Raw genomic sequence first — 27,297 nt, forward strand, 5'->3', positions numbered from 1 at the left:
GGTCCCTGTAAGAGTGAACCAGGTTCTTGTTCCACCATTTCCTGATGGCTCAGACAGACCGTCATTCAAGCTCATGGTCTCAGTTCTTCAGCATCAGGCTACTTTCTCAGATGTGCAAGATTGCCCCCAGGTCTTCTCTTGACACATTCACAAGTATTGCCAGGCCGATGTTCATGACTGTTCTGATGCCATCTTCAGGCATATGGACCTTCAGGTGTTTTTTTGAACTGCAGGCAGTCCCCAGTTATGTTGTTTCCAGGATTTTTGTGTTCACTGTAAAATCCTTTTTCTGGAGTCCATTTAAGATCACAGGAAGTCTTAAGCAATATTAAAACCAAAAGCAAATATTTTTTATGTTGCAGCTTACCAATTCTTTTTAGGCTTTCTTTTCTCTATAGTGATCTGGTAATCTGGCCAGTAGGTCTGTTGTTTTTCAAAAGAAAAGCTCTCTTGCAGTTACAGGGATGGGACAGACAATTTAACACTGGCAAGAGTGCTTTTATTTATTTATGTAAAACCCTTATCCCAAAAGGAAAAAACTGTTAGATGTAACTGATTATAAAGTGTGAGCTGGAGTTTGGCCTCAATTATTTAGTGTATATAAATCTGCTAGTACTTCTAACACTCCCCTCTGCCCAGACTGACAATGCTGCTGTCCAAATTTGCCTCCTGTGCTCCTTCATCCAGAGTGGTGTCTGTATAATATAGGAGGTGTGTTACTGGCCAGATCACCAGGGGAGAACAGAAGGGAAAAAAACCTACAAAAGAAAACTAATACAGCCACTACATCTAATGATTGGTAAGCTGCAATATATTACATTTTTTACCTTTGGGTATAAAACCACTTTAAACTGTCAGGTTATTCCTCTGCCTACTGCCCAGAGACTGATAAACAAAAAACTTTAGGCCAGCCCTGAGATGGTGTACAGATTTTTTTGTTTGCCATTGTCTAATCTTCCTGTAGGCAGTTTTAAGACTTCCTGTGTCCCTCAATGGACTCTAAAGAAGTTTAAGGTCAATAAAAAAAATTCCTACACTAATGATTCACTGCAGGACAGCTTAACAACCTTCTCTGTCATTTGTTGCATCAGAACATGTAGGCAAATCTATTCCATAAATTCCATTTGCAGCTGCTTAACTGATGAAAGCAGTTTGCTATGAATGAGTTCTATAGATGGACTGGCTCCTTTCAGTACAACAATGAAAATCCTGCATGGTTGGGCAGTTTTAGAATCTATGTTAAGAAAAATAAATGGAAACTTAAGCATGTACATAGTTTAATTGCAGAATTTAACAGTAATCTGCTAAAACCTTATTTTGGTTTAAGACACTGTATAAGAAAGTTGGTTAGAAGTCATAAGGTTGCCTCACATATGGGTCAGAGTAGATGGTTAGCCTTCGGGAATGTGTTAATAGAAAATGTTTTGGTTTAAAGATCCACTTACTTAGCCCGCAGTACACCCTTATTGCTAAGTGATGTACTAGTGGTGTATTTTTAAATGCACTTGAGTAAACTTAAAGTGGATGTAAAGCCAACATTTTCTTTTCTAATTAAGACTCATATCTGTTACAGCACAGAATGTCATTTCATCTGTGCCCAGTCTTGCCACGAAGAGTTAATCCAGCTCTGAGCAATCCTCTTATCTTTCTTCAGTAAGATAAAAACAGACACACAGAGAAATAGGTGTCTTCTCCCTGGCTGTGAGTGACAGGTGATTTCCTTATCTCATTCAGGAGTGTGAGAGAGAGGCAGTCTGTGCACTTCACACCCCCCCTTCTTTCTTCTCCAGCTCTCCCAGGATTGGCTGCTCCACACCTCAGCATGATTGGGCATGCTGAAGTCATGTGATGACTTTGCTGGGTTTTGACTGAACGTTAATGATCATGAGGCATAATCCACGAGACCAGCAGAAGTTCAGTGTTAGAAATATAGATGTCTGGCCAAGGGGAGTGTAGAGGTGGGCGGGGAGTCTACTGATATCACAACTCCGCCCACCGAGCCCTGGACAACAGACCTGCCCACAGAATCCGAAGTATTGCAGGGCTCTAAACAGCTAAAGGGGAGATATTTGACAGGTAAGGATACATGCAGAAGGCATGTATATCCTTATAGATCAGCACTATGGAAGTAATTAAGAAAGGATGAGAGTGGGTTTACATCCACTTTAAATATATTGTATTTAAATGATCCTGAGGGTTGAACCACCTGCATTCAGTCTTCTGCAAAGTATCTTTATAATCTTTAATCCTTAAGGCTGCATTCACATTTCAGTGTTTTGAATCGCAGGCAGATTTGCCGCAAATCTGCCCGCGATTTGAAAGCTCCGATGTGTGAATGACAAATTGCGGGACACGCATTTGAGATGCCATTCAATTATTGCAGCGCGATTTATGGCGCAACAGTCGAGCCAGACCCGCATCCTGATTTGAGGTGTGATTCAAATGAATGGCATCTCAAATGCGAGTTCCACGATTTTGTAACTCACACATCGGCGCTTTCAAATTGCGGTCAGATTCGTGGCTGGGTTAAGTTTTATTTAACAAAAGAACTTTATTGACAGGCATCACATTACACATACAGTATCTCACAAAAGTGAGTACACCCCCTCACATTTTTGTAAATATTTTATTATATCTTTTCATGTGACAACACTGAAGAAATGACACTTTGCTACAATGTAAAGTAGTAAGTGTACAGCTTGTATAACAGTGTAAATTTGCTATCCCCTCAAAATAACTCAACACGCAGCCATTCATGTCTAAACCACTGGCAACAAAAGTAAGTACACCCCAAGTGAAAATGTCCAAATTGGGCCCGAAGTGTCAGTTCTTTGTGTGGCCACCATTATTTTCCAGCACTCCCTTAACCCTCTTGGGCAAGGAGTTCACCAGAGCTTCACAGGTTGCCACTGGAGTCCTCTTCCATACCTCAATGACGACATCACTGAGCTGGTGGATGTTAGAGACCCCACAGATGCTCAATAGTGTTAAGGTCTGGAGACATGCTTGGCCAGTCCATTGCCTTAACCCTCAGCTTCTTTAGCAAGGCAGTGATCGTCTTGGAGGTGTGTTTGGGGTCGTTATCATGTTGGAATACCGCCCTGCGGCCCAGTCTCCGAAGGGAGGGGATCATGCTTTGTATGTCACAGTACATGTTGGCATTCATGGTTCCCTCAATGAACTATAGCTCCCCAGTGCTGGCAGCACTCATGCAGTCCCAGACCAAGACACTCCCACCACCATGCTTGACTGTAGGCAAGACACACTTGTCTTTGTACTTCTCACCCGGTTGCCGTCACACACGCTTGACACCATCTGAACCAAATAAGTTTATCTTGGTCTCATTAGACCACAGGACATGGTTCCAGTAATCCATGTCCTTAGTCTGCTCATCCAGCAAACTGTTTGTGGGTTTTCTTGTGCATTATCTTTAGAAGAGGCTTCCTTCTGGGACGAGAGCTATGCAGACCAATTTGATGTAGTGTGCGGTGTATGGTCTGAGCACTGACAGGCTGACCCTCCACCCCTTCAACCTCTGCAGCAATGCTGTTAGCACTCATGTCTATTTCCCAAAGACAACCTCTGGATATGACGCTGAGCACGTGCACTCAACTCCTTTGGTCAACCATGGCGAGGCCTGTTCTGAGTGGAATCTGTCCTGTTAAACCACAACACAATAAAATATACAACGTCCTGTGAGCCTCCACTAACTATAATTGAAATATATGACCAATAATTACTCTTTAAATCAGCCGCAAGCGTTAAACATGTCTCATACAGCATCAAAGAATAAACAAATCAAATGTGTACGCTGCGCTATCAAAAATATAAGCATAAAATGCTAGTGGGTAAAATACTGTGGAATAATGAATATCCACTATAAACTGATATTAGTGAATGCATAAAAGGCATATACAAACATATCATGTGATAAATAAAACCGTTTAAGTAAAGTGACAGTGTGCATTCATGTAAAAAAATATCTGTATGTTTAAAACATAGCAGTCCACAGGATTGTGAATAACAATTGATCCAAAAAACTCAAAAAAAAAAAAGAAAAGAAATGGAAGTGCTTCTGTGTGCTGTGCAAAATTCAAACTATGTCAATCCATAAGTGCTCCAAAATCCATGCGATTCAGTAAATGCTGTGTAGGTGATTCAATAGCAAGATGCTGTGTTTTCACTCAGGTGCTCCCCCCTAGGTATTGAATGCTCACCTTAGAGCGTGCAACCTTGCTGTTAAGCTCGGTCAATACACGCATTAGAACCACTTCTGGGTTCAGCAGTATGTCCGGAATCCCACCGGTCACCACTATGCCTTGGTATATCAATAGAGAAAGGAGGACTTCATGGTATAGTATGTTTAAACAATTTAATGAAACACAGTAAAAAATCCCACACAGGGTACTCACAATAGCCAGGCACGTCAGTGCGCCACTTTATATCAAACATAAATGGGTGGGAAAATACGGCCAATAACAGGATGGTGTGCTGATCGTTCCTGGCAGATCCTCTGCCAAATGTACCGTCCTGTACCCCTCCCCAACGCGTGTCGATACAAGGGGTTTCCGTATCTTCCTCAGGGGGCAATCAATATTGCCCCCTTTACTTAAACAGTTCTATTTATCACATGATATGTTTGTATATGCCTTTTATGCATTGCACTAATATCACTTTATAGTGGATATCCATTATTCCACAGTACTTTACCCATTCGCATTTTATGCTTATATTTTTGATAGCGCAGCGTACATATTTGATCTGTCCTGTTAAACCGCTGTATGGTCTTGGCCACAGTGCTGCAGCTCAGTTTCAGGGTCTTGGCAATTATATAGCCTAGGCCATCTTTATGTAGAGCAACAATTATTTTTTCCAGATCATCAGAGTTCTTTGCCATGAGGTGCCATGATGAACTTCCAGTGACCAGTATGGGAGCGTGAGAGCAATAACACCAAATTTAATACACCTGCTCCCCATTCACACCTGAGACCTTGTAGCACGAACGAGTCACATGACACCGGGGAGGGAAAGTGGCTAATTGGGCCCAATTTGGACATTTTCACTTAGGAGTGTACTCACTTTTGTTGCCAGCGGTTTAGACATTAATGGCTGTGTGTTGAGTTATTTTGAGGGGACAGCAAATTTACACTGTTATACAAGCTGTACACTCACTACTTTACATTGTAGCAAAGTGTCATTTCTTCAGTGTTGTCACATGAAAAGATATAATTAAATATTTACAAGTGAGGGGTGCACTCACTTTTGTGAGATACTGTACATAGTATGTCAATCAAATTAAAGAAAAAATACACAGAGTGACTGGCTCGCAGTACAGCATATACACAAATATATCCAATAAAGAAACATATGGAACAAATAAAATAAAGAGAAAGCTAAATCAGTGCGTCAAACAAAAGGCAGTCCTTAAGAAATGGGAATGAAGATACACAAAATCAAACCAAACATTCAACCTCAAAAAACATGTTTGTTAAAAAAAACAAACGAGGGTTTACAACCCCTTTAACTGTTTTTTTGGAAGCCTGGGGTGCTAAAGCGGATATCTGAAAATACACTCAGGCATCTTAGGTACCATCAGTACAGTTATGTTAAGTTTCCAAATATATACACAAGCTCAAAGTATAAGGGTAGTTTCAATTGTGTTAAGCAGAATAGAAAGCCAAATATATTTTTAATTTTTTTCATCCTTGTGATTTCCTAATTTTAGGACTCGGAGCTTGTAGAATTGAAAGAAACAATTGAATCACTAAAATCCAAGAACTCTGAGGCACAGGCTGTCATCCACGGGGCACTTAACCCTCAAGATCATGCACCACGGGGTATGCTGGAACTTTCTGTTAATGTTATTATTGCTAGCCTGCTAAAAACTGTATAATGACAATTTAACATGACTTTTGTGAGTACTGTGTGATATATTTTGATTTGTTTTATTGCTTTTACCTGAGATAGTGTATATGGTTACCATTTATCATTATTTTTTATATTATAAACAGATTTAAAAAAAAAAACCCTTCCATTACTTTACATACCACCAGGCCAAGTGCTAATATTGACTTTGAACTGACTGTGATCTTTGTTTGTGTAACTTGTTATATGGTAGTTACAATTAAGTGTTCTATTGTGCATCTATATTTTTTTTAAATATGTTTACGTTTTTTGCATAAAAACACCAAGTACACTAAATACAAAACAGCTTGCAAATTCAGTACATCTTAGAAAACAGTGTGTTACAGTAGAGATGAAGCACTGTGTACCCAATTTGAGGATGCAAGTAAGGACACTTAACGTGTTGAAATACTTTCAAAACAAATGCACGGCCAATGCTTTGTTTCCTGTTTTATTGTAAAAAGTAGTATGATTATATTATTACTGATAGAGTTCTTTTTTTATATGCTGGAAGGACCGCTAAATTGCTAATTTTGCTAGACAACAAAGATTTAGATTTCTGAACACTTTTTGGAGTATCTTATCGATTTTGGTTAATCACAAAAATAACCTGTAATTTAACCTCTAAAGTACCATTTTGTAGAAATCTGCTTTTGCACTTTCTTGTATTTTAGGTTTACTAATTGTCACTTCTGTTAAAAGATACTTGTGTAGCTCATGCATATCCAGGCATGCACCCAGGGAATATTGAAAAACATTTCTGGAACTGGCACAGTTTGGGCATGCCTAGGCATGCTTAGGCTGCCTGGATGCTGCCTAAAAAGGCTATAAGGTTATGTTGACACTCCTCGCGGTGGGACTGCAATGGGCGGTTATTTTAGCACTGTCCCACTGTGTTACAGTGGTGTTCCGGCATGGTGCTATTAAAAAAAGTACTGCATGCAGTACTTCTTATCAGCACAGTGCGAGGCACTCCACTGCCTCGAACTGCGTGGCTGGTGATTGAACTTTATGAATCTGTGTGACATTTCAATAAAGTTTGTTAAAAAAAATAAAGCTGTGTCATCCGCCAAGCTCAGCGCATCATCACTGCACTGATCTCAGCCAGATCGAGCTGTACACCAGCCGCTGCGCTACAATGCAACTGCTGGAGTGAACTGAATATGAATGGTGGATGGATGGTAGACCAACACATTGATATGAATGGTGGATGGATGGTAGACCAACACAAAGTGGCACATAATTGTGAAGTAGAAGGAAAATTATAAATGGTTTTCAATTTTTTTTTACAAACAAATATCAGAAAAGTGTGGCGTGCATTTGTATTCAGCCCCCTTTACTCTGATACCCCTCACTAAAATCTAGTGGAATCAATTGCCTTCAGAAGTTACCTAATTAGTGAATAAAGTCCACCTATGTGTAATTTAATCTCAGTATTAATACAGCTGCTCTGTGAAGCCCTCAGAGGTTTGTTAGAGAACCATAGTTAACAAACAGCATCATGAAGGCAAAGGAACACACCAGATAGGTCAGGAATAAAGTTGGGGAGAATCTTAAAGCAGGGTTAGGTTATAAAAAAATATCTTAAGCTTTGAATATCTTACGGAGCACTGTTCAATCCATCATCCAAAATTGGAAAGAGTATGGCACAACTGCAAACCTACCAAGACATGGCCATCCACCTAAACTGACAGACTGGGCAAGGAGAGTATTAGTAGAAGCAGCCAGGAGGCCCATGGTAACTCTGGAGGAGCTGCAGAGATCCACAGCTCAGGTGGGAGAATCTATTAAACTATTAGTCCTTCACTCCACAAATCTGGCCTTTATGGAAGAGTGGCAAGAAGAAAGCCATTTGAAAGACAGCCATAAGAAGTCTCGTTTGCAGTTTGCGAGAAGCCATGTGGGGGACATAGCAAACATGTGGAAGAAGGTGCTCTTGTCAGATGAGACCAAAATTGAACTTTTTGGCCTAAAAGCAAAAGGCTATGTGTAGCGGAAACTAACACTGCCCATCACCCTAAACACACCATTCCCATCATGAAACATAGTGGTGGCAGCATCATGTTGTGGGGATGCTTCTTTTTTAGCAGGGACAGGGAAGCTTAGAAGAAAACCTGTTAGAGTCTGCAAAAGACTTGAGACTGGGGTGGAGATTCACCTTCCAGCAGGACAACGACCCTAAACATACAGCCAGAGCTACAGTGGAATGTTTTAGATCCAAGCATATTCATTTGTTAGAACGGCCCAGTCAAAGTCCAGACCTAAAGCCAATTGAGTATCTGTGGCAAGACTTGAAAATTGCTGTTCGCAGACGCTCTCCGTCCAATCTGACAGAGCTTGTGCTATTTTGCAAAGAAGAATGGGCAACAATTTCACTCTCTAGATGTGCAAAACTGCTCGAGCACACAGGAAGAGAGCTGAGTCTGTCAATCAGCTGGAGATGTTCATATAAAAAAACTGTCACAAAGAAAAACGCTGCATCAAACTCAAATAAGCACATTATTGAGAAAATAAGCAAGCATAAAGTCCATAAGTGAATAAATCCCAACACCAAAACGGAATACTCTGAGATAAAACTTTTAGATCTTCCACCACGAGTGCTTAGTATGAAGATGGCCACTCACTAGAGTTATTTGATCCCTTTTTACAGGATGGTCAAGAAACACTTTGGGAACACCAGATTGGTTCCACTAATGGCATGAATCCACTCCAATGGCCACTCAGAAAGGAGCTAGAATGTAAAAAATGACTCCACAGGAGACACTGATGAAAGTCTCATAGTGTAGTAATTTTTTATATAGTAAAAACAGCAGCAATGATAGCAGTTGCACTATCACATGGCACTAGGTGTAAATGTGATCAGCTGCATTCCACGTCTCACTCCGAAGGTGCAAATCCTGGTGTGGGGTATCAAATATGGACCCGGAAATGACAGATCCTCTGCTCCAACATATGTTTCACCGTGAATGGCTCTTCAGGGAGTGAGGGGCAAAAATTTCACTCTCTAGATGTGCAAAACTGCTCGAGCACACAGGAAGAGAGCTGAGTCTGTCAATCAGCTGGAGCTCCCTCCCCTGTCACCTTTTTTCTCTTGGTGTCAGGAAAACTTGTCATGTTTGTCATGTGATGCATGCTGATAGCAGAGGAACGAAGCAGCAGACAGAAATGACACTTAGTGCTCTGGACTGAGACAAGTACACATTATAGAGGGATATGCTTTGTTCTTGTGTCATGTCTGAGGTTTACAACCACCTTAAGGAAGGCATTTTTGTTGGTCCACAGATCAGATACATCATCAATGAAAAACGGTTTGAAGATCATTTAGTAGGGCCAGAGAAAATTACCTGGAAAGCATTCAAGGACATTGTTGAGAATGTGAGAATGTTCTTGGCAACTACAGAGCACCAAACTACATTCAGCAGGTTGACAAACTTCTTTTAGCATGCCAGACAATGAAGTGCAACATGTAACTGAAGATTAATTTTTTCATTCGCATCTGGACTTCTTCCTCCAAACCCTAGGTGCAGTCAGTGACAAACGAGGTGAAAGATTTCACCAGGGCAGTGCCACAATGGAAAAAGAGTATTAGGGCAACTGGAGTCCATCAATGCTGGCTGAATATTGTTAGACACTGCAGCAAGATGCACCAGACCGTACAAAAGAAAGTACAAGAGAAAATCAGCAAGAAAACACTTTGAGCCCTGTTGAACTCATGCAGTGTGTCGGAAGCATTATGTGATTAAGAACATAATAGTCATTAAGTGTTAATTTTGTATTTTTCAAGATTCCTACATCATTCTGAAATTAAAGTTGTGTTCAGTTTGAAGGTGTCTCTCATAATCCCCAAAAGTTTTTCAGGAAGCAAAACTTTTGAAAAAATGTGTTGTCCAGTGTTTTAAGTCGGTTGCCCAGTATACAATACTCAAATTAGTCACATCACAAGCCAAGGTTGTGCCAAATATTGCCCAGTCCCTTTATTTCCTGAGCCTAAAGTCTGAGTTATTAAGAAAGTTCCATCTGCTATGGATACTGTAACAGACAACTTGCATGGTCAAGGTCATGGTCTGTGTATGTGTCACCCAGACTTTTGCGGTAATCAGGTAGATTAGTTTATTGGCTAATTATCAGTAGACAGGGGGTTAGTAGTGAGGTAGTGAGAGGCTCAGGTTGCAGCTCTGGCTCAGGCAGCAGAGAGGGGCCGATAGACACTAAATCAGGTGGCCTTCTCTGTTGTCACTCAAGGTAATGCTGATGCAATAAGAGTCAGCCACTACTTACATAAAATGACACCAATGGATGACATAGAGTCCTTCTGTCCACAAAAGAACAGTTGAATGTGAGCCCTAAACCAAAGAGCAGTTGGCAGAACTGCTGACCGCTTTCCTTTCTAGGGAACCCCAAAAAGCCTACTTGGACCTAGTCCTAGAGAAGGCTGAAGACAATAAGAAATTGAAAGCGAAAATCCTCTCACGCCTGGGGCTTGTGTATGTGTTTAATGCATACCCTGCAGGAACATATTCATCTTACAAAGAAGTAGCTGGAATTAGAACGTTTCACCATGACCCAAATTGTGCAGGTCACAATAGATCATTTTCAGGCATCAACCCTGAGGGTGTGGGTGAGCCAGGCTGGCCCAAAGTCGACAGACCAACTGGTGGATCTAATGAAAACAGTATTTGGGCTCTGAGGTCCTCTATGTCAGCTCTGCACCTGTGCAGTGAAAGCTGCCTTTTACTTCAGTAATCATAAACTGATTTGCAGTGATAAGGACCTTGAAATGTGTGAAATAAGTCTCTGAAAACCACTGAGTGGTCTTTGTACAGAGAAGCCTAACGCTGGGAATGACTAGAGGCAGGTACAATGCTGTGATGAGATGAGCACGGACAATATGCTGCAAAATGTGAATATGCTGCAAAATGTGACACCACTATGGATATGTCCATGTTTATCCACCCAGGTTTGGTCATAAATCTGAACATACTGAATTGTGTGGTCAAAATATGTGGAGAAAGTCTACATGCCCTCCTGGACTACGAAAGCCTAGTTATTATGGTAGATACCTTTTCATGGACCATAAACATTTGACCCAATGCTACTTAGGGGTTTTATGTGTACACAGTGACTGTAATGCCGTGTACACACGAGCGGAATTTCCATCAGAAAAAGTCAGATGGGAGCTTTTCATCGTATATTCCAACCGTGTATATGCCCCATCGGACTTTTTCCGTCGAAAATTCATACGGACTTAGATAGAGAACATGTTCTATATTTTTCCGATGGAATTAATTTACTATTGGAAAAACCACTCGTCTGTATGCTGTTCCGACGAGATTAGCAGAAGCGCACTGGCTATTACACTTCCTTTTTCTAGTCCCGTCGTACGTGTTGTACGTCCTGCGTTTTTGATGGTCGGACTTTGGTGTGACCGTGTGTATGCAAGATAGCTTGAGCGGAATTCCGCCGGAGAAACCTTCAGAGTTTATTCCGACGGCAAAACCGCTTGTGTGTACGCGGCATAAGAAGTACCCCACTGCCATACATTCATATGTGAGATAATATTGTGTGACTTACCCAGTGCCACATCTGAATGGCTCATTGCCAGAGACAGTATCCTTAATCGCTAGTATCCTTAATCACGATTTGGGTCTTTTGGTAAGAAATGGACATTGTAGGGTTGGTGGTTAAGTCAGTTAGGAGACACCAGTAAAAAACAACACAAACAATATACCAAGGTGCCAAACCTTATTGGCTAGTGGTGACTAAAGTAGTCCCAGTAGTCCTGCTGTGGTAGAAATCCACTTGAGGATAGAAGAAGTAAAAAGGTAACACGCAAGACACAGTGCAAAGACCTTGAGAGTATATATAGTATGGTGTCCTAATAAACAACCCAGATAATAGTGCTGATGGCTTTATACATTTCTTGGCTGTGAATGTCCAAATATGGACTAATTCCAGCGCCACACATAATACTCAACTACATGCTGAAGCAATAAACACTGTTGTTTTGGTGTTGAATTAATGTGCCTGGATGCCAATCTTATATAAAATCCACTTTGAGTCAATAAGAGGTTAAAAAAAGGTCCACACATTAATTCAATACCAAAACAAGAGTGTTTATTGCTTGGGTATGTAGTTGAGCATTATGTGTGGCATTGGAATTAGTCCATAATTGTCACTCACAGTCAAGACGTTTATAAAAACATCAGCACCCTCACCTGGGTTGTTTATTAGGACACCATATATACTCTCAAGGTCCTTGTGTTGTGTTTTGTGTGTTACCTAGGAGGCACCAATACATCTTTGTTATGATGGATTATGCTGCACCTTAACCTCCAGGCTGTTTCTTTAAGAAATACCTTTTCCAAAAGCTGTACACAAGGTTCCCAAAAGGAATCTCTGACAGACCAAGCGACTCATCTTTCCATCTATTAAATCCTCTGCCCTTGTTGTTTTAACTTTGGATAGTAAAACATTTTTTTTCTGCCAGTAAATATCTTATACAGCCCACTTCCTGTTTCTTGTCTGGCAAAAAGCCTAGTCTTATGACATCATGCACAGCTCTCTTTCACTCTCCTGAGAGTTTGCCAGGAAGGATGGGAGATGAGTCATAAGAGGGCCAATGAGAGCTGCAGAGCTGGAGGTGTGCCTCCATGTTTCTGTGTAAATCCAGGAAGTGAACAGGCAGCAGATTCAGCTGCCCACAGTTAAAATGGTTGCAGCCAGACTCAGTGGAGGGAGATTTCTGCAGAATATTTGTCAAGTACAAAATCACAGTATATATACAATAATATGCAAAGTGGTTGGAGGGAAGCTTCAGAATGGCAAAGATGTTTTTATTACAAATTATGTGAGCAGACTGCAGTTCCTTTTTAAGCACTTGTACACTTCAGTGTGCCACCCCCAGACAAAGCGTTTAATAAAAAGGTTTGAAGGGGTTGTAAACCCTTGAGGTTTTTCACCTTAATGCATTCTATGCATTAAAGGTGAAAAACCTTCTGTAGTACAGCAACCCCCCTTTTACTTACCTGAACCTGATCTTTCCAGCGATGAGAAAGAACCCAGCAGCTCCAACGGCTGTCTCGGATCCTCATTGGACAGATTGATAGCAGCAGGAGCCATTGGATCACATTGCTGTCAATCAAATCCAGTGACACGGGAGCTGGGACCGAGTCCTGCTGTCTGTTTCAGTGGACGCAGCAGCAGGAAAGGGAGTGCCTCCGAGGGGGCACTCGATGCGGAGAGGAGCCAGGGACACCACTAGGGGACCCCAGAAGAGGAGGATCAGAGTCACTGTGTGCAAAACCCTTGCACAGAGAAGGTAAGTATACCATGTTTGTTTTTTTTGTGTTTTTAAAAACAAACCTTTACGATCACTTTAATAAAATAAAATGTTGAAGAAGGTGGTAGACCAAGATAGGAGAGATGGGACTGTCTGTTTCCCTATTTATTGTTTGCGATCCACAAAGTTCCCCATTCCTCAATAGCAGAGTGCCTGTCCCTTGCCCACAGGAAGTAAGAGCAGATAAAGTATGTGTTCTCAGATCTTCCTGACTGCACTGGGGTAGTAAGGCATAATATTGTCACAGATCCTAAATCCTAAGATGGTATCAAAACGTTTTGAGACTAGTTTTGTAACACGCCATTAGATGGCAGCACATGGCTGCACGCATAGTCACAGGGAGCACCGACCTTCATAAGTCAGTGTGCCAAAAGACATCGCCCTGTATACATCGGGAGCATGGTCATAAATCCTGCCTCCCGGCATCTGAAACTCTTAAAAGGCCGGGAGGCGCCAGTGCAAAGGGGTTAAAAATAACGTGGCCCCACAGGGCTCTGCTCACCCAGCCGCATCATTCATTCACAGAGTTCTGTGAATGGGAGAACTACCAGTACTGACAGCCTTTGTGGCTGCCCGCTTGTAGTTCTCAGTGAACTACCAGGGAGCTGTTGAGTACTCTAGGTAGTTCATTAATGTTTCCTGCCAGCGTGTAACTGCCTACTTGTACGAGATACGAGCAGACAGCTTACACTGACAGTCTGCAAAAATCCTGGATTGCACCCACAATCTGCTGATCATGGGTGCAATGCTTTGCAGGCTCCTAGTAAAAAAAAAATAAATGCACAATTTTTACCTGCGAAATTATGTGCATTTATTATTTTTTTACAAAGGCAAACTTCTTCTTTAAAGTAAAAAAAAAAGCTTTTTTTTTTTTTACCATGGCCAGGAAAAGTTAGCCCTGTTACAAAAAAACAAAAAATGCAGCGCTGTGTGATACTGAACCTTACAAATGCATAAATAGTGCCAACAATGAAAATCAATATTGCTAAAAAATGTAACTATGAATATTAAAAAAATATTTTTTGTGTAACAAGCAAGCTCAAGTGCAAATTGGGGTATTAATATCCAAAAGGTGACTGTAATGATGATAATCCTGATCAGAAGAGGGTGACTTCACACACATGCCCTCCCCCCACCCCCGCCCTCGTTTAAATGCGCTCACCTCCAACAGTGTGACCGTACACTTAAGTTTGGTCCAGCAGTTGAACCACTCCTGGGCTCTAAGTGAAACTGGCTCAGCAGGAACCCATAGGAAAATCCAGAGAAGTTGACCTCAGTTTATCACAAGAGGGAGGCTGGATAGTGCATTATCGCTAGTTTAAAAATTTATTTAGAAAACATAACATCAGGGTACTCACATATTTTAGGTGCTTCCAGCGCACCAAACTATTAAAGCAGGGGTCCTCAAACTTTTTAAATAGGGGGCCAGTCCACTGTCCCTCAGATTGTTGGGGGGCCGAATCAATGTAGCCTCACCAGTGCCCAGCAATGCAGCCTCACCAGTGCCCAGCAATGCAGCCTCACCAGTGCCCAGCAATGCAGCCTGACCAGTGCCCAACAATGCAGCCTGACCAGTGCCCAACAATGCAGCCTGACCAGTGCCCAACAATGCAGCCTGACCAGTGCCCAGCAGCGCAGCCAGCCTGACCAGTGCCCAGCAGCGCAGCCAGCCTCTCCAGTGCCCAGCAGCGCAGCCAGCCTCTCCAGTGCCCAGCAAGGCAGCCAGCCTCTCCAGTGCCCAGCAAGGCAGCCAGCCTCTCCAGTGCCCAGCAAGGCAGCCAGCCTCTCCAGTGCCCAGCAAGGCAGCCAGCCTCTCCAGTGCCCAGCAAGGCAGCCAGCCTCTCCAGTGTCCAGCAAGGCAGCCAGCCTTTCCAGTGCCCAGCAAGGCAGCCAGCCTCTCCAGTGCCCAGCAAGGCAGCCCGACTTGTGCCCAGTAATGCAGCCTGACTTGTGCCCAGTAATGCAGCCTGACTTGTGCCCAGTAATGCAGCCTGACTTGTGCCCAGTAATGCAGCCTGACCAGTGCCCAGTAATGCAGCCAGACCAGTGCCCAGTAATGCAGCCTGACCAGTGCCCAGTAATGCAGCCTGACCAGTGCCCAGTAATGCAGCCTGACCAGTGTCCAGCAAGGCAGCCTGACCAGTGCCCAGCAAGGCAGCATTACCAGTGCCCAGCAAGGCAGAATGATCAGTGCCCAGCAAGGCAGCCTGATCAGTGCCCAGCAAGGCAGCCTGAGACCTGATCTGTGCCCAACAAGGCAGCCTGATCTGTGCCCAGCAAGGCAGCCTGATCTGTGCCCAGCAATGCAGCCTGATCTGTGCCCAGCAATGCAGCCTGATCTGTGCCCAGCAAGGCAGCCTGTCCTGTACCCAGTAATACAGCCAGCCTCTCCATTGTCCAGTAATGCAGCCTGACCTGCGCCCATTAATGCAGCCTGACCTGCACCCAGTAATGCAGCCAGCCTCTCCATTGTCCAGTTATGCAGCCTGACCTGTGCCCAGTTATGCAGCCTGACCTGTGCCCAGTTATGCAGCCTGACCTGTGCCCAGTTATGCAGCCTGACCTGTGCCCAGTAATGCAGCCAGCCTCTCCATTGTCCAGTTATGCAGCCTGACCTGTTCCCAGTTATGCAGCCTGACCTGTGCCCAGTAATGCAGCCTGACCTGTGCCCAGTAATGCAGCCAGCCTCTCCATTGTCCAGTTATGCAGCCTGACCTGTGTCCAGTTATGCAGCCTGACCTGTGCCCAGCAATGCAGCCTGACCTGTGCCCAGTTATGCAGCTTGACCTGTGCCCAGTTATGCAGCCTGACCTGTGCCCAGCTATGCAGAGTGATCTGTGCCCAGCAATGCAGCGTGCTCTGTGCCCAGCAATGCAGCGTGATCTGTGCCCAGCAATGCAGCGTGATCTGTGCCCAGCAATGCAGAGTGATCTGTGCCCAGCAATGCAGAGTGATCTGTGCCCAGCAATGCAGAGTGATCTGTGCCCAGCAATGCAGCGTGATCTGTGCCCAGTAATGCAGCCAGCCTGTCCAGTGCACGGGGATTAGTGAGAGGAGCGCCGCGGAACTTACCGCTATGAACAGGCAGCCGCGAGGAGAATCCTTGTGAAGCTTTCCCGCGCTGGAGCAGGCTCTGTGTCTCCGCCCCCACTCCGGACAGTGCCCGAAATTAGTACCGTTTCCCCCTATGAAGCGGGGTCCGCAGGGAAAGCATCTCTCCGGGCGGACCGTTGTGGGGGCTCCAGTGCCCGAAAGGCAGGGAGGGCTGGGTAAAAGACCTTGGCGGGCCGTAGTTTGAGGACCCCTGTATTAAAGCATTAAGCATAGGATTCCTCTCCAAACGACTTCCAAACTTGTATGTGTCAGCAGCTTGTACAAACAAGCATGTATCCAAGCTCCTCCACGTCCTGGCCCCTCCCCTACATGTGACGACACATGACTAATCACGTGTCTTCCTCAGGGAGATTTCTTGGTCACCTTTTGGACATTAATATGTATAATACCCCAATTTGCACTTTTGTCTCTGTGGATTGATGTAAATTGGGAGAAAAAAAATCTCTCTCTTTTTTTTTTGGACACTTGATATTAGAGAATAATACTACATTTTTCACTGTGAGCTTGCTTGTTACACAAAAAAATATTTTTTTATATTCATAATTACATTCTTTAGCAATATTGATTTTCATTGTTTATGGCACTATTTATGCATTTGTAAGGTTCAGTATCACACAGCGCTGCATTTTTTTGTTTTTTGTATATATGTTTTCACAGATTATGATCAATGCTTAGCAGATGTGAATTTACACTTTGTTTCACAGGAATTGTTATACCACACCTGATGCTAGGTTGTAACCTCAGGTTACTTTATACCTGACGCTGATTGCAGTCTCAGGTTGCTCTAGAGTAGCTTGCAAGGTTTATATATTTTTATAAAGTTAGCACTGTTACCCTGTACTTTCTGTTCACAATACACAGAATACGTTATAAAGCTAAAACTTGTGTTTGATTAAGTTTATCTGCAGTCATAGTGTATTGGTCCTGTAATACTGAAAAATGGCAAAAATCTACTGAATTTCCTAGTGGCCTTGTCCCTTCTGCCTGGCGCAGAATTTCATGATTTCATCAAGCCCTTCACTATGTTTCACAGCAGAAGTACATTTTCTCATGTATTTGATTTCATTTGTAATGGGGTGTTTATGCAGCTGGACCCTGCACTGATCATGAGCTGATAACTCTATGTTAATATTTTGTGGTTCTAGAGCTGCGAATTAGGCGCCAGAATTCTTCTGATAGCATCTCCAGCCTAAATAGCATTTCCAGTTTCTGCAGTGCCGGAAGTATCAAGGATAGTGATGCCAAAAAGAAGAAGAAGAAGAGTTGGGTAAGCTGTTTCTTGAGATAACATATAAAGAATATAAAGCATTTTGGGATAATGCACGTCTTATGTTATCAAAACATAGGTTGAAAAGGAGTCCAAAACATTATACATTTCAATCAATGTAATTTAACTTTAGATACTTTTTGTTGTCCCCTGCCATGAATGTTTTAGAGACTAAAATTGTTGGATTCGACACACAGTTCAGTGGACTGATTTTTTAAGACACCTTTCACACCGGTGCCGCTGCTGCATTAGTGCTAAAGTGCCGCTCGTTTTAGCAGATTTTTGGTCACTAGCGGGGCGCTTTAACCTCCCTAGCGGTATGATTATTTCAGATTTTAGGTGCTGAAAGCGGTACAATTATTTTGCATGGAAATTCTGTGTTTTATATTGTAGGCCTGTAATTCTTAGGAATAATTCACTTAAATCTGTTCAAACCAGAGTCTAGTAGACATCCCGGGTATGATAAAGTTTGAAAAACTAAATCATAAATTATAATATAAGAAATAACTATAAATAATTATACCAAATAATAATATAATACTAATAAAAATGATGTAATATTGTAATCAAATCAAAAACACTGAAATTTGCTCAGTTGCAGAATTGACGCTGTCATTACTTTTCAGTGTTTGATGACGGATCTCCTCACAAATCACTATCGCTCAATTCTGCGAGTGATCCTAATTTATTATCGCTGATTTCTAGCTGGTTTAAAACCACTTTTGATGTAAAGGGACGGTTTTGGTTGCTATGGACAATCTCCAGTTTCCAGGCAGAAAAAACAATTTTTATAATATAAAACTGCATGTAGGCCACTGGACAGACCACCAGGGACAAAAGGGATGTGTAATTATTTGATACAGTAATATAATCTGTAAGATTACAGTATACTGTATCTATACTGTGTGTTTTACTTTTTGAATGTTTGCGCCGAACTCCTTCCCCGTGCGTCGCAACGCTTGCAGGGAACGGAGCTCGGCACTGTGAATCGAGCGAGACACGGCGGCTCGCAGATCACAGAGGGGAGACATCGCAGGATCCAGGGGACAAGGTAAGTAACCTCTACAAGGATCCTGCGATGCAATCCCGAGTCTGGCTCTGGGTTATCGCTTTTGGTATTGAAAATCCACCCCGAGCCAGACTCGGGAATACCGGTAGGGGGGGGTTAAACCCCAAAGAAGGGGTTAAAAGCGCCCGTGTTGTGGCACTTCCGAAGCGCTTTTTTAGGCGCTTTGGAAGCACCACCTTTCATTTCAATGGGCAGGGCGTTTTTGGGAGCGCTGAATAAAGTGCTCCCAAACTGCCCCAAAGATGCTTCTTGCAAGACTTTTCCGAACGTCCTGCAAGAGCACCGCCCGAGCATGAAAAGTAACACTGAAATTAATGGGAGGCGGTTTTCAGGCGCTTTACAGGCGCTATTTCTAGCTCTAAAATGCCTGAAAACCGCCTCAGTGTGAAAGGGGTCTAAAGGAAGTTGAAGACTTATATTTCTCACAAATTGAGACCACCTTCATTCTCAGTTGAATGTACACCTAATAATTATTATTCAGAAAATTGATCAGTATGATTAAAAGTCAATGCAATTAATATAATACAATACAAGTCAATACAATCAATGCAATTAAAAGTCTTGGACATTTCAGTATTGGTGGATAATGGCTAACTAGAGCATTCTTTGCTTTTCACAGAAAAAAACATTGATCGTAGAAGTTGGGTACATGTACATGTATGCTGGCTAAGAGACTGAGTTCTCAGAAAGATATTCTGGACATTAGTGAGGTTTTGGGTAAATGTAACTATATTTGAGACAGGCTGGAAAATACATATTACAGGAATACTGTAAAATTCAGTTTTTAAAGGAATATGAAAGCTGTATGCTGATTTGATAGCAGTATCCTTGTAACATTATTATGTTCATATAAATTATTTTATTTCAAATCATTTTCATAGTTTTGTACGTGACCATGTCTGGTATTAGAATTAAAGTGGTTGTAAACCCTTACATATACCCAGTGAAGTGACTGGCCTCAGGTGATACACAAGAATGAATCAAATGCTCCTACATAAGTTGTACCTGTTTATCTGCAGTATTCTCTTCTCTACAGCCATTCAAAGTTATACAGCTTTAGCTTTCAGAAAGGGATCAGGCTGAGGCTGTCAATCACAAGCTGTGTGTTGGAGCTCCCTCCTCTGTCACATTTTTATTCTTGATGTCAGGAAAACTTGTCAGAAGTTATTCAGATAGAGAAATGACATTTAGTGCTCTAGATTAAGACAAGCACACACTATAGAGGGATATGCTTTGTTCATGTCAGAGGTTCACAACCACTTTAAAGATAACAATTATATATATATATATATATATATATATATATATATATATATATATATATATATATATATATATATAATATTTTTTTTTTTTTGCTCCATGGGTACATATATTATTTTATATTCTACTTTAACTTATTTTTTACAGCTGCGTAGCTCTTTTAATAAAGCATTCAACATGAAGAAGGGACCCAAATCAGGCAATTCTTATTCTGATATTGAGGAAACGGCTACTCCGGATTCATCTGCGCCAACCTCTCCGAAACAGCAGCAAGGACCTCCAGGTCCACCATCTCCTTCAATACACTCATCACCATCCTCTTCTGTGTATGTATATCTCCTATGGCTTTGTTATGTATAAGAAATTATAGTCTTTTTTTTTTATTGCTGTAAGGGGCCATTTGAATAGTTATGTAGCATCTAGGAAGTACTCTAGTTATGGAGCATCTAGAAAAAGCAAACTTTTGAATATAATTTTGCTTACTCCGTCTGTCCCTGTATTTACTAGTTCTGTATAGTTAATGCCATAACTAAACTGAGTGAAGGCAATCAACTATTCATTCAATGCAGAGTCAGCTAATATTTCTTTCTTTCTATAAAGCATATTTGAGACCCAAGAAGGGGAAGAGCCAGAAAAGAGAGAAGTGTCAGAATTGCGTTCGGAATTATGGGAAAAAGAGATGAAGTTAACTGACATTCGTTTGGAAGCACTTAACTCTGCTCATCAGCTGGAGCAACTACGGGAAACTATGCACAATATGCAGGTAATAAAAATGGCTTGTAGGTGGCCTCGTTTTTAAAGACTGGACAAGTGGAAAGTGTTGTTTATAGCAGTGCATCATGTTCTTACAATTTTTTTAGCTAAGCATTAAATGTTGCTAAAAGTTACACCACTTCTTTTCTTTACGGTGAAAACAAGCTGCTATGTACATAACCATATTTGATGTCATATTGCCAGATGTCGGTTCCATAATAAGCTATTTGTTTAAAATTAGTGATTTTTTTTTTTTGCAGTATGTTGTTATTGTGGATGCTTGCACTGTGTTCACATACTCTTAAGCCTCGCCCTGCCTCCCTGCATCATAAACTTCTTATAGGGCAGACGTGAAGAGGTTAATGTTAAGGTCAACTGGTATATTTTAGTAATTCAAGCTGGCCATAGACAGTTTGAATCTCAGCCAGTTTATCAGGGACTGGCCAAGATTCTAATCATTTATGGGCAGACTGATTGTACCCAAGTTGCTTGGGTACAACCAGTTTATCAGATTTTTCATGCGATTATTGCCGCTGGCAATAATCATTGTGTGTTCTCTCGGCCCCGCTGGAAGAACACAATAGCTTCGCGAGAGGGATTCCCCCATCAACCCTGACTGTGGTTGCAAGAAAGAAAATCACTCCATCTATGGCCAGCTTGAGTCTAATTAAAGTGATTCACCTCTCTTCAGTCCTCGCTCATCCTTAAAGTGATTGTAAAGACTAGTTTTTTTCCTATAAAAATAATAAATATGTCATACTTACCAGCCCGGATCCTCCTCTTCTTGGGTCCCTCTTCTGTGATCCTGGCCCCTCCCTCCTGTTCAGTGCCACAGCAAGCAGCTTGCTATAGGGGCACCCGTGCCGAGTCACAGCTCCCTGTGTCCATTCAGACATGAAGCCCGACCCAGCACCGCCCCCTCCCTACCCTGATTGGCTAACTGACTTTGATTGACAGCAGCGGCAACCAATGGCGCCTGCTGTGTCTCAGCCAATCAGGAGGAAACATCTCGGACGGCTGAGACACTCGCTGGACAGAGAGGGACCTCAGGTAAGTGTAATGCCCCGTACACACGGTCGGATTTTCCGATGGAAAATGTCCGATCGGAGCGTGTTGTCGGAAATTCTGACCGTGTGTGGGCTCCATCGAACATTTTCCATCGGATTTTCCGACACACAAAGTTGGAGAGCAGGAGATAAAATTTTCCGACAACAAAATCCGTTGTCGGAAATTCCGATCGTGTGTACACAAATCCGACGGACAAAGTGCCACGCATGCTCAGAATAAATAAAGAGATGAAAGCTATTGGCCACTGCCCCGTTTATAGTCCCGACGTACGTGTTTTACGTCACCACGTTCAGAACGATCGGATTTTCCGACAACTTTGTGTGACTGTGTGTATGCAAGACAAGTTTGAGCCAACATCCGTCGGAAAAAATCCTAGGATTTTGTTGTCGGAATGTCCGAACAAAGTCCGACCGTGTGTACGCCCTATTAGAGAATGCATTAAGATAAAAAAAAACCTTCTGCCTTTACAACCACTTTAACATATGTTATGGCACCTATTAGTGCATTGCATTAAATCGTTTTTTACCCAAATAATTCATATTCCTGACATGTGCCTGCTGTACCATGTACTTGTATGATAAAGTATCCTGTTCTCTTTGTATTGCTTCCTTTATGTGAAATTCCTGGTGTTCCTGCCAGTCCCTCTGCTTTCCTATTAAAAACTGACCACACTAAGCAGGAGAACACACCGTGGTCAGTTCTCTAGCTATGCTGGGAACTCAGCCTGCTCTCCTCAAATGATCAGACTTGACCTGACACCCCCCCCGCTGCACAGCCATTCACTGGGAAGCTCAGTGTGCTGCTGCTTCTCCTCCTCCCAGCTCTTATGCAGCTGAGAACAGAGGGAATGTGATCACTTATAAAAAAGGGAAAAAAGGTATTTATAATGTTTTTTATATCTATACAAATATGTTTTGCCTTTCATTTCTATTTTAAACTGAATGGGTTGTTTTACAAGGTGATCAATTACAATCACTTTAAGGCAGCTCATTCATTTGGCAGTTCATTTAAAATGAATAATACCGCAATGCATTGACATGCACATGGTGCTTTACCATGCAATGCAGTTACGCGCATCACCACAAGGCATAGGTGTAAAGACAGTGTTTCGAAAATCAGGAAATGTCATTTTTACCTTGCTGTTTTAAAATACATAGCCATTCAAAATAGTCAACTTCCTGTGTTATGTTTTAAACATAATAGGTAGCAATGTTTTTCCATGGAATGTTGATCTACATATACTGAAAATATGCTTAGTAGTGTACCCATGCGAAGTGAACACCGCTAAACCCTTTGAGCAATCATGTACAAGTGCGGTATTTTACTAATTGATATTTGGTAAACCCAGCTCAATTTGTACACAGACTCAAAAAAAGCACCTGTGTTAACTGACCTTAAAAATGGTACCAAGATTTCCTCTTGTTGTAACACTGTGTGGCATAACATTTCTACAGTGCCATGAAAAAGTATTCACACCCCTTGAAATTTTCCACGTTTGTCATGTTACAACTAGAAACATTTTTGGGGATGTCTCTACCAGCTTTGCATTTCTAGAGAGTGACATTTTTGCCCATTCTTCCTTGCAAAATAGCTCAAGTTCTGTCACATTGGATGGAAAGCTTCTGTGAATAGCAATTTTCAATTCTTACCACAGATTCTCAATTGGATTTAGGTCTGGACTTTGACTGGGCCATTCTAACACATAAATATGGTTTGATCTAAATCATTCTATTGTAGCTCTGACTGTAAGTTTAGGGCCGTTATCCTACTGGATGGTGAACCACTGCCCCAGTCTTAAGTCTTTTTCAGACTCTTAACAGGTTTTCTTCTTATGCCCTGTACACACGATAGGATTTTTCGACAACAAAATCCATGTTTTTTTTCCAACGGATGTTGGCTCAAACTTGCATACATACGGTCACACAAATCTTGTCGGAAATTGCGAACGTCAAGAACGCGGTGACGTACAACACGTACGACGAGCCAAGAAAAATTAAGTTCAATAGCCAGTGTGGCTCTTCTGCTTGATTCCGAGCATGCATGGAACTTTGTGCATCGGAATTGTGTACACACGATTGGAATTTATGACAACGGATTTTGTTGTCGGAAAATTTGAGATCCAGATCTCAAATTTTGTGTGACAGAAATTCCGATGGAAAATGTCCAATGGAGCCTACACACGGTCGGAATTTCTGACAACAAGCTCCCATCGAACATTTTCCGTCAGAAAATCTGACTGTGTGTACGGGGCATAAGATTGCCCTGTATTTGGCTCCATCCATCTTTCCATCAACTTTGACCAGCTTCCCTGTCCCTGCTGAAGAAATGTATCCCCACAACATGAGGCTGCCACCACCATGTTTCACGGTGGGGATGGTGTGTTCAGGGTGATGTGCAGTGTTGGTTTTCCGCCACACAGAGCATTTTGCTTTTAGGCCAAAAGGTTTAATTTTGGCCTCATCTGACCAGAGCACCATCTTCCACATGCTTGCTATGTCCCCCACATGGCTTCTCGCAAACTGCAAACAGGATCACAAATGCTTTTCAGATATTTATTTGTAAAAAATTTTGAAAACCATTTATCATTTTCCATCCACTTCACAGTTATGTGCCACTTTGTGTTAGTCTATCACATAAAATCCCAATAAAATGCATTTAAGTTTTTGGTTGTAACGTGACAAAATGTGGAAAATTTCAAGGGGTATGAATACTTTTTCAAGGCACTGTAAATCACAGTTTAAACTTTTTTTTCTAAATTTACCACGTTTATATATTTTTTAGCTTGAAGTTGACCTTTTGAAGGCAGAAAATGATCGTCTGAAAGTACCACCCTTCTCAGTAAGCGCAAGTAACCCGTCATCTTGCCCATCCCCAAGGCGGTCCCTAGCTTTGACTCTCACGCAGTCTCTAGGAATTCCTCCATCGTCAGATACAGGTAAGGAGATGTCATCAGCAACTTTGAAGAACAGCAATACTTTACCAAACTTTTCTTTTCAGACTGGAAAGGCAATCTGACAGGTTGGGTATTTTCAGCATATTCTCCCATTTGTCAGTGGACAGAGTGGTATGGAGCTTCTGCATTCATGTTAGAGATAGATATGGATGAGTTGGAAAAAAAGAACTTTGACTTGTGTTTATTTAATCCCCACCAAATGTGTTAGCTTACCTCCATAATAACAGTTTGTTATAGTAAATATGTAATGGCCATAAATGATTATTAAGGCAAAAGAGATGTAACATGAGCCACACAACTCACACCTTCTTTAGCCTGTTTTGGTCATCTGCATTACTCTAATGCCCCGTACACACGGTCGGATTTTCCGATGGAAAATGTCCGATCGGAGCGTGTTGTCGGAAATTCCGACCGTGTGTGGGCTCCATCGGACATTTTCCATCGGATTTTCCGACACACAAAGTTGGAGAGCAGGAGATAAAATTTTCCGACAACAAAATCCGTTGTCGGAAATTCCGATCGTGTGTACACAAATCCGACGGACAAAGTGCCACGCATGCTCAGAATAAATAAAGAGATGAAAGCTATTGGCCACTGCCCCGTTTATAGTCCTGACGTACGTGTTTTACGTCACCGCGTTTAGAACAATCGGATTTTCCAACAACTTTGTGTGACCGTGTGTATGCAAGACAAGTTTGAGCCAACATCCGTCGGAAAAAATCCTAGGATTTTGTTGTCGGAATGTCCGAACAAAGTCCGACCGTGTGTACGGGGCATAATAATGTGCAGTGAATTATTCCTTTCCTTTTCTCCATGGATGCATAGTCTGAGATTCCCACTGGTTATTTTACATTGGGCTAGATATGGACCATGCATGGCCTCTGATTCTTGCTAACCAACTTTTGTGTCTGCTTCATCATCAGATTAGGCTTTATTTCTGGTCTATTAACATTATATAGGACTCTTGCACACTTCAGCTTGAAAATACTCAGTACAGCGTTCTCTTTTTACTGATCTAAAATGCAATCAAAAACAAAATAGAAAAATCTGCATTCCCAATCAGTATTTTGCATCGATATATGCGCATATGAGCATAACTATTAATGGATTTTGCCTAGCAATGTATTGTGCGCGTAAATGTGCATACACGCAAAAAATACACACGAATACGTGTAACACAAAAGCTTGAAATTACGTCAAGAATGCTGACACTCAAGTATCGTGTGCAAGAGGCCTGTTGCATATTAGCCGATTGTCCAAGGTACCATATGTTGTGGAAAGTTCAGTTCCGCTTCTGTGGTGAATGTAATGGTTGCAGCATTTTTCAAATGGGTCAGACAAGCACTTTAAAATGCATATATATGCTTGCTATCACACTAACCTATACATACTCACCTTTTGTAAGCAATGCTCATATCATTTGCATTGCTTATAGATACTGGGTTGTCTCTGAAGCAAGTTAATCCTAACATTAACAAACAATTCCATACTCAAACATCAAATGAAAAGCAAGCCTTTTATTGTCACTTTCATCTTCTCTGCATAAAAAACTCTGGATTGACTGTAGGCTGACAAAAATAAATTCTACACTAATAATAAAATTGTGGTGCATCTATTTCAGATCTTTCTCCAATGGATGGTATAAATGGGTCTCTTCAGAGGGAAGTGACATTGCGTGCTGTTATAAGAGTTCCGCCACAGCATATTATTAAAGGGGTACGTTTGTATGGTCTCTCACATTACAATCTTCTGATATGTACAGTGGGGACAGAAAGTATTCAGACCCCCTTAAATTTTTCACTCTTTGTTATATTGCAGCCATTTTTTTCCTCATTAATGTACACACAGCACCCCATATTGACAGAAAAACACAGAATTGTTGACATTTTTGCAGATTTATTAAAAAAGAAAAACTGAAATATAACATGGTCCTAAGTATTCAGACCCTTTGCTGTGACACTCATATATTTAACTCAGTTGCTGTCCATTTCTTCTGATCATCCTTGAGATGGTTCTACACCTTCATTTGAGTCCAGCTGTGTTTGATTATACTGATTGGACTTGATTAGGAAAGCCACACACCTGTCTATATAAGACCTTACAGCTCACAGTGCATGTCAGAGCAAATGAGAATCATGAGGTCAAAGGAACTGCCTGAAGAGCTCAGAGACAGAATTGTGGCAAGGCACAGATCTGGCCAAGGTTCCAAAAAAAATTCTGCTGCACTTAAGGTTCCTAAGAGCACAGTGGCCTCCATAATCCTTAAATGGAAGATGTTTGGGATGACCAGAACCCTTCTTAGAGCTGGCCGTCCGGCCAAACTGAGCTATCGGGGGAGAAGAGCCTTGGTGAGAGAGGTAAAGAAGAACCCAAAGATCACTGTGGCTGAGCTCTAGAGATGCAGTCGGGAGATGGGAGAAAGTTGTAGAAAGTCAACCATCACTGCAGCCCTCCACCAGTCAGGGCTTTATGCAAGAGTGGCCCAACGGAAGCCTCTCCTCAGTGCAAGACACATGAAAGCCTGCATGGAGTTTACTAAAAAACACCTGAAGGACTCCAAGATGGTG

The 27,297-nt window shown here is 42.0% G+C and overlaps 1 protein-coding gene across 11 annotated transcripts in view; it reads left to right on the plus strand.

Annotated features, from left to right (window-relative positions):
• The window catches only part of NAV1 (neuron navigator 1), a 289,382-nt gene that overhangs the window by 209,650 nt on the left and 52,435 nt on the right, over window positions 1-27,297 (plus strand). For all 11 annotated transcript variants that reach the window (XM_073615982.1, XM_073615983.1, XM_073615984.1 and 8 more), the window contains 6 exons: window positions 5,726-5,837; window positions 17,503-17,624; window positions 20,104-20,282; window positions 20,557-20,719; window positions 24,559-24,712; window positions 26,352-26,446. In XM_073615982.1, coding sequence (XP_073472083.1) covers window positions 5,726-5,837; window positions 17,503-17,624; window positions 20,104-20,282; window positions 20,557-20,719; window positions 24,559-24,712; window positions 26,352-26,446 — 825 coding nt within the window. The remainder of the gene's footprint in view (window positions 1-5,725; window positions 5,838-17,502; window positions 17,625-20,103; window positions 20,283-20,556; window positions 20,720-24,558; window positions 24,713-26,351; window positions 26,447-27,297) is intronic.

Source organism: Aquarana catesbeiana, linkage group LG02, assembly GCF_042186555.1.
Source record: "Aquarana catesbeiana isolate 2022-GZ linkage group LG02, ASM4218655v1, whole genome shotgun sequence".
Classification (NCBI taxonomy): Eukaryota; Metazoa; Chordata; class Amphibia; order Anura; family Ranidae; genus Aquarana; species Aquarana catesbeiana.